We start from the raw sequence: 8,239 nt of genomic DNA, 5'->3' as shown, positions 1-8,239 counted from the left end.
CTGCAAACCGTTCCTTTCTGTTTCACCCTTGGTGTCATGTTTGTTGTATATTCACTGCGACCGGGAAATCCAAGAGACTGAGCCGGCATATTATCTTGAAATTTTACTAGTCACCGTAGGCGTCTCGTAGTCGACGGAAACATCTCCTTCCACTGAAAGCATCGCGGAAATCCTGAAATAAATCCAGGATAAATGCAAGCACCGGGACTTGAACCCTGGTGGGCGGGGAATACCACTGTCCACCCAACCATCCCCTAGGTTGGTTCGCATATACACAAAAATATGCCGGCCCAGTCTTAGTGCTTGGGTGGACAGTGGTATATACCAACGCCATGTTACAAAGCTGCGTAGTTTTTTTTTTTGAAGGGAAACAAAGCCACCTAGTGTGTATATAGTTTCTTTGGGACAAACTTGTACAGTTTATTAATCCATCATAATGTTTACACGAACGAAGAGAAGATCTCAGGGTTGGCCTAATCACACATGATGCCCAACCCCTAAAGTGTGTATATTGTTTTTTTAAAATTGCACCTTTTATTAAATATCAATGTTCATGGGGGTACAAATAATATCGAATAAAACAAAAAACCACATATAGCGCCTAGTAGGAAGAGAATAAGCTACTTTGGCTAGTGCATGCGCCTCTCCATTATGTTTTCTTTTCTCGTGGATGAATTGAACATCCTGAAAGTACCTCCGTTTATGCTTGATCTCCTTCAAAATGACAACATATTAACAAGGAGCACCAGTTTCAATGTTCGCTATCACCTCCACACAGTCTGAAGCAACACAAATAGAATCTAAGTGAAGATCGGTTCAAAGTGACGATGCTTCGTTACATGCTCGAGCTTCCAGTATAGCTGGGTCCATGAGGCCGTCGAAGATGACAACGGATGCACCTATGAAATGGGCGCTTTTATCCTTGCAGATCGCCGCCGCTGCACCTCGCGTTTATCTTCATCTCAAGCTAGTTAGCTTTTTTTAGACAACTCAAGCTAGTTAGCTACAATCATCATTGCAGGAAACTCAAAAATCCATGGGTTTAGTTTTTTCGCCTTCTTCTTTTTTGAACGGTTTTTTCGCCTTCTTTTCGTAGGGACGTGATAGGTGCTGGGCCTAGCATGGCCCGGCGGAGGTGGGAAGCGCGATTCACGGCCCGCTGAACAGAATCCATACAGGTCACGGCCCCTTGTTCCTCAGACCACACAGTGCTACCCCTAATAAAAAGAAAACATACACACACACACACACACACACACACACACACACAGTACACAGGCGCCCAGCCACGCAGGACCTTTCAGTAAAGGACCCACCGTCAGCGACGGAAGGAGACACCAGGTGGCCACCTACCCCACACGCCAGCCTCTCTCCCGATCCTTGGGTTCTCCGCCTCTAGCTTTTTCTTCGCCCACGGCGGAATAAACAAAAACGATTAATTCGTTAATTGCGGTGACGCGGCAAGCCCACGGACACACCAACAATTCGCCCCCCTCGGTGCTCCCACCCCTACCACTCGCCGGTGATCTGATGGCGGCGGCCGGCGCACCGCCGCCGCGCGCCTTCTCCGCGGAGCTGAGGAGGGCTCCGCTCTCCGCGGGCCTCGCGCCGCCGCGGCAGGGGACCAGGGCTCGCGCGTCGTGGCCCCTCCCCCGCCAGGTACTGTTCTTCAGCTGGTTTCGGCGATCGAATCGTCCTCAATTAGGTTACTCGGCCAGTTCGTAGTCCAAGGGGCTGATGCGCCGTGGAGCTACGGGTACTCGAACTGTCGCCTCGCGTTGGCTGACTGGAGCTAGATGCGAGATTTTGGTGCAATTTTGAGGGCGTGAGGATATACGGCGGCGGGTGGCGATGGACGCAATGTAGATGCGATCAGGGGCAACTGAAGGAATGCGTTTCTGCTTCAAGTGATAGATGCACATTTCTTACTGTGTGACATATCAATGTCTATGGTTTACTCCATATCCCTGTTTGTGATTGTTCACTACCGCACTAGAGTGTTTAAAATTGCTTGTGTTGATCGAACCTTTTTCATGGACCTCACTGTTTTTATTCTCCGAGAAAGCTCAAAAGCCGTCTCGACCCATTGATTATGGCCCTTGCCGATATGATTTTTGTGTAATTTTAGTTGTACATGGCCTATTTAGCGTAGGAGTGAGTAATGATACTTGGTAGCTGCAATCTGTGCCGTTGCCATGGCATGCTTAGTAACCAAACAAAATACACGTTGAAGTAGGGAACTGCTAATTCAACTTGTAAAAGCAACTAACATTCATAATGTGGAACCTGCATGATCTGTTAATTTGTGCAGCAACTGCTAATTTAACTATCAATTTCTTGCATTTTCACAGACGTTCTGAAATTCAAATCGCGGTTATACAATTTCATTGTTCTGGTTAGATAATGGTTAATTTCTGAACTACACCAACATTCTGAACTTTAATTATGATCTTATGTTTTGTATTGTTAGGAAACTGTTTGTAGTCGTGGCCGGTTGATATCGACCATGTCTAGTTCAAGGTCATTGGCGTGCTCTCCTTGTCGTTGCGCTCAGGTGGCTTTGGCTGACGCAGAGATTGCTTACCAGCCTGAGGCTGAGAAGCATGCTGGAGTTCTGGTAAGGAAGCTTGAAGCTTTGAAATAGTGTGATTAATGGTTCTCACCCAATCCTGATTAATGATTTCTATTCTTTCCCTACAGGCCTATGAACTGGTTCAAGGGAACCTTGTAAGTGTTGCATTCACATCAGTGATTTATCACTGGTTGTTAAATTGTGTTATATACCCTCCGTCCCAAAAAGCTTGTCTTAGATTTATCTAGATACGGATGTCTAAGATAAGCTTTTTGGGACGGAGGTAATACTATAATTAGTTGCTTGAAATGTTCTGACACAATTCAAGTTATTCATAATCATTACCTCAGGTACAATGGAACTCTTTTATGGACAAATCAATACCTGATCCACCAACAGCTGTACTCCTTCATGGCATCCTTGGGAGCGGGAAAAACTGGGGTAAATGAGCATTCTGATTGTCTGAGTTGCGATTTCGTTCAATTTTACAAATCAGTGAAATGCTTTGACATGTTTTAAAGAAGCTTCGGCTCAATAAAGGATATGAGGTTATATTTAATTAACTATATTTGTCATGAAGGGTCGTTTGCAAAGAGGTTAGCTCAGGAATTTCCAATGTGGCAGGTCAGTATATCTAAAATTCTGCTAATGATCTGAACAACTTCACACTACGGCACCAAAAAAGAAAACTGAATCTGACTTCTCTTCCTGAAGTTTCTTTTGGTTGATTTGCGTTGCCACGGTGACTCGGCATCAATTAAGAAAAGAGGACCACACACTGTTGCTTCCACTGCTTTTGACGTTCTAAAGCTGGTTTGTATTTTCTTCTCATAGCTAATTTCTATTTTATCTTCTAATATCTACACTAAATGTGTTTGGTACACCCAGTATGATTATAAATTGAATATGTAGCTTATTTGGAAGAACATCGTAAAAGAGTGAAAGACTACATTTATTTCTGAGTAATATCTGTCTATATGTGTGTTGTGCATCTAGCTTTATACACTGTGAGGTAGGCACCATTTCAAAGTGCTTAGCGACTTATTAGCATACCTGGCTTTTGATGCCACAGTATATATGTTAACTAGCTTACTTATGGACATTACTTATGACTAGTGAAGCTGTAAGAGACATGGTAACATCACATGTGGATCATATGTTTTTTCTGAAGTATGACTACATGATATAGAATACAGATTAATCTCTGCTGATTTGGAGCAATTGCCATGAAGTGCATGAAGCTGTTGCAAGCAATGCACCTGCTTAAATCGTATTTATTACTGTGTTTTATTTCTCAGTGGAAAATATCTAAGTAGTGTTCACCTTTCACTTTCAGTTCACCTGCCATTTCTTTTATCTATCTTACTTATTACACAATGCTAATTTGTCTAAATACAACAGATAGGGCAACTCAGGCTGTCTCCTCGAGTGTTGGTTGGTCACAGCTTTGGTGGAAAAGGTTTTTCTTGTTCCTATTGCATCTTCTTATCTGACATGCCACGCACTTCCATAACTGTCCAGCTACCTAATTGTGCTTGCAGTGGCTTTGAGTATGGTAGATCAAGCTGCAAAACCACTTGCCCGTCCTGTCAGGGTAAGCTTAACTACCTTTTCCGTGTTATATGAGTGGCAATAATGGAATGCCAACTATTATTAATTATATTTTGAGCTAAATTTCTTCTGTGTATTCTGTTCATTAAAGGTATGGGTTCTTGATGCTACTCCTGGCAAAGTTCGTTCTGGGCTAGATGGCGAAGATCATCCCGCTGAACTTATTGATTTCCTCAGAAGAATGCCTGTGCAGGTTGGCCTTTTAGAACTATCTATGCTTTTATACTGTGGAAGTACATTCTAGTTCTAGTCTGGAAAACGTCTTATTTATGATTCATTATTTGTGTTTTGCCATTAAAAATCCAGGTTAATTCAAAGCAGGAAGTTGTTGATGCTCTAGTTAAAGCAAAGTTTTCTGTGGATGTTGCACGGGTATGCTTGTACATCACCCTTTTGTTGAGATGCCCTTGCAAATTTACTTGATTTTACTGGTCTAAAAGAGCTGCTTGATTTCACTTTATACAATGAAAGAGAAGGCATTTCAGTGCTCTGTTGATTCCTTGTGCAGTGGGTGGCAACAAATCTCCGACGGAGCAGCCCATCAGGACCACGATCTTCTACAAGCTACTCATGGATATTCAACTTAAATGGCATCTCTGAGATGTACAAGTCCTATGAAGACACTAACCTATGGTAAATAATCACCAGTGCCTGACGGAACAATATAAAATCTGCTAACCATCTTGGGCAACTAACTGAATCCACCATGCAGGAGGATTGTAGAGAACGTACCGCGCGGGGTACACATTAATTTCCTCAAGGCTGAAAGAAGTTTGCATAGATGGGCCCTTGAAGACCTTCAGAGAATTCATACCGCGGAGGAGGTGGCTGCCGATGAGGCTGGGGGAGTTGAAATGCATGTGCTTGAAGATGCTGGACACTGGGTATGTACGCTGCCTCCCTGTAATAACCGAGTTATTGCGGCATTTCGCAAATGAGGTTTAACTTTGGATCCACCGTCCCCTTTCAGGTTCACGCAGATAACCCTGACGGGCTCTTCAGAATCCTTTCGTCAACCTTCCGCATCGAGACCAGCCTAAGAGGGCGGGAGTGAGGGTACAGAGCTCCGAACGGCACCGCCACATCTCTATTTTAAGCTGGCGGGCCTGCCATGAACAACAATACATATGGATCACATCCCAGTGCCTGCATTCCAGTTTTGTAGAATCGCAAAAGAGAGGTAAAAAGCAAACTGCGGGCGAGCGACGACGGAGCCGACCGCGATCACCGGCGTGGTAGCGCATTGGTTCATTCATTCGTTTCATGCACCGTGTATATAAACATACAGTCGGGGGTGCAGTTGTACTGTAACAGAACCAACATGTAATTATCGGTCTCGTCATACACTGGATAAACCAGTCGCCGTATAAATGGTGGAGAACTGGAAGCTAGGCAGTTTGTAAGTAAGGCCGTGCCGGCTACGTGTACAGTCCTCGCCGGCGATGACCAGCCGGTGGGGTCCATTCGTCGCGGACCTACTTCTGGGCGCACAAGCACGACACGAGCGGCTGCTGTCCGACCTGAAAGTCGGTGCCCTTCAACAACGGCGAGCCAGGACCCGGTGGCTCTCCGGAGCAGTCCTGCATGGAAAAGGAGCGAACCAGGACCGTTTCAAAGGTCAAATTAAGCCCAACCGTGTACGTGCGTGTGGACACTTGAAAACGTCAGAGCTTACGTCGCCAGGGAAAACGATTGTAAACGTGCCCGGAGTGGCGAGCCTCGCGCCCGACGTCGACGTGCTCGGTGTCGGCCTGCCTCAAAACGAGCGCACGCAGATTGCCGTCTTGGTCGCTTGCCACTCAAGCCGATCGCCTTGTCAGCCTTGTCCCTTGTGTAATCGTAGCGGCCATCCTTGATAGTAGAAGTAGAAGAGGATGGTCCGGTTGAAGAATGGGACGGAATTGACCTGACCTTTGCTGCTTTAATTTTGTAACAGCCACGGTTCTGTCTTGGGCGGCATGTTTCATGTTCGAGACATGCTCGCCCTGCCCAGCGATGGCTACGCAGTGAGTGCTTCTGCTTTTCATGTCCCGTCGCTGACAAAGCCGACCACCATACAAAAACGGTGCCGAGATGCCACTCAAGTCACAACGGACCAGGAATGAGTTCCTTGAAAAAGGAATAAGAGAATGGGCCCTTATTTTATGTTTTTGTCGTGAGAAAATGTCTACAATTAGAGATTAATGTATTAAGCAAACACTAATTGGTAAAAGCTGACCGGATAATCGGCACCGCAATGCTAACTTAGCCATGGTATCTCTATCTCTACTACTTAAAAAGAATGTAAGGTTTCATTTTTCACTTTTCTTACCACCTCCTTCTCGTCCAACCTTTCACCTTCCATTATTTTTCCCTGGTGCTCCATCCCCTTCTGAATTTCAGCAATCAATTTTTTGATAACGTAATAAATCAGATCAACCGCCGGTATATAGCAATAAATTCACGGCCCATAAGTAGATTATTTCTTATGGTAAAGCCTATCTACTCCCTCCGATCCAAATTAGAGTATTTGTTTTGCATCAAGATTTGTCTCGTATGATCGTCTTATATTGTGTTAAAAAAATATTTGGTCACGTCACAACGCACGTATACACTCGTAGTAATTTTAGAAATTACGGTTTCACTATCCACAAAAAATTAGGGTGGCCAAAGATTATTTAGCAACGTGTATGTTATCCTTTTCTTTTCTTCTGTCAAATAAATGTTTAAAATTACTGTAACAATTTCTCCATAAAAAATAATAAATCACAAGGTAGCACCTATTTTCCAGTTGCGTGAAAAAAAACAATCCATTTTGCCCGCACCGTTAGATTGAAATCCAACTGTCGCCATTCATCTTGCTCCTTTAGCCAAGCTTCTCCCCCAACCCCCCTACTGTAGGCTGAACCACTGGCACCACGTTGCAACTTGGCCCTGTTCACCAACTACACCCTCGAGTTTCCTCTAAACCCTGCCCACCAACGACCCCTATACCCGCACCTGTGAACCCCCTGCTTGTCCTTTCCCCGACGAGCCCCGTTGTCCCCTCCTCCGGCGAGCCCTCGCAGGGGACACCATGGCCTCATCGTCGCAACCTTGATCGTTATCTCGTCTCTATGACAAAATCGACTAAACCGATTTATTTAGTTGCTCAAAGTTTAGCAAACGTGAAATCACACAAATTCTTCTAAAGTTACACTCGGACTAACGTAATGACCAACTCAATTTACCTTATCTGATAAAAAAATATTTAAAAAAATTAAAGTACTTTTTAGGATAAAAATTAAAGTACTTTCTAGTACAAAACCAGTGATTTTGGATTAGCAATTCACATGTTGTTGAACAAACTGTTGGTTAAAGATAGATCATGGAAAACACAACCCTCACGTCTAATATCTTTTGGACAGATGAGACACCATTAGTCTGATCATTAAAAAAATACTTGCATACTTATTTTTTTTCTTCTGAAAAGACCAAAGACCATATGCTATTAAGCAGTATAGGCGCTAACCAAAACACTCTTATACAAAAATAAAATAAAATAATTGCGTACTCCCTTTGTTCCATAATTTTTGTTGTGGTTTAATTCAATGAACTAACTTTTGTTCATTGAATTAAACTACAACAAGAAAATCACAACAAGAATTATGAACATAATTATGTTGTACTGGTTATATTACTACCTCCGTTCTGGTTTATTAGTCCTCATTGTATTTTGTGTCAAATTTTGACCATGGATTTAATTAACAAAAATGATTGTGCATATGTCGCCAAAAATTATATCATTGAAAACTATGTTTAAATACGAATCCAACAATAAACGATATATTTTTTGTTGACATGCATTAACATTTTGTTAGTTAAATATTTGATCAAAATTTGACACAAATTACAAAGAGGGCCAATAAGTCAGGACGAAGGTACCGTCCGTTTCAGTTTACAAGTCCTGCGCGTATACCTAGGTTGGCAATTTTATCACCCTAATATAAACTATACTCCTATAACACAAAAATTATACTGCTTGAAAATAGAACATCTGAAGTTTATATTGATATATTTGTTGTAATATATGACTTG

At 43.1% G+C, this 8,239-nt stretch overlaps 1 protein-coding gene across 1 annotated transcript; it reads left to right on the top strand.

Annotated features, from left to right (window-relative positions):
* The first annotated feature begins 1,379 nt into the window (after positions 1–1,379).
* LOC123062922 (abhydrolase domain-containing protein C22H12.03) lies at positions 1,380–5,574 on the top strand. Its single transcript, XM_044486612.1, has 13 exons — positions 1,380–1,659; positions 2,471–2,617; positions 2,701–2,727; positions 2,923–3,013; positions 3,153–3,196; positions 3,287–3,385; positions 3,974–4,031; positions 4,114–4,166; positions 4,275–4,376; positions 4,490–4,555; positions 4,692–4,816; positions 4,896–5,067; positions 5,154–5,574. The coding sequence occupies exons 1-13, from the start codon at positions 1,531–1,533 to the stop codon at positions 5,235–5,237; spliced, it is 1,197 nt and encodes a 398-aa protein (XP_044342547.1). The 5' UTR covers positions 1,380–1,530; the 3' UTR covers positions 5,238–5,574.
* The last annotated feature ends 2,665 nt before the right edge of the window (positions 5,575–8,239 follow it).

The sequence above is a fragment of the Triticum aestivum genome, chromosome 3A (genome assembly GCF_018294505.1).
Source record: "Triticum aestivum cultivar Chinese Spring chromosome 3A, IWGSC CS RefSeq v2.1, whole genome shotgun sequence".
In the NCBI taxonomy this organism is placed as follows: Eukaryota; Viridiplantae; Streptophyta; class Magnoliopsida; order Poales; family Poaceae; genus Triticum; species Triticum aestivum.
This window is presented reverse-complemented; position numbering and strand designations above follow the sequence as displayed.

Excerpts from the sequence above, each read along its gene's own strand:
- LOC123062922 (XM_044486612.1), top strand. The coding sequence starts at position 1,531 with ATGGCGGCGGCCGGCGCACCGCCGCCGCGCGCCTTCTCCGCGGAGCTG. Across the intron at positions 1,660-2,470 it reads CGTGGCCCCTCCCCCGCCAG|GAAACTGTTTGTAGTCGTGG; the intron begins GTACTGTTCTTC and ends TTGTATTGTTAG. Across the intron at positions 4,032-4,113 it reads TCACAGCTTTGGTGGAAAAG|TGGCTTTGAGTATGGTAGAT; the intron begins GTTTTTCTTGTT and ends TTGTGCTTGCAG.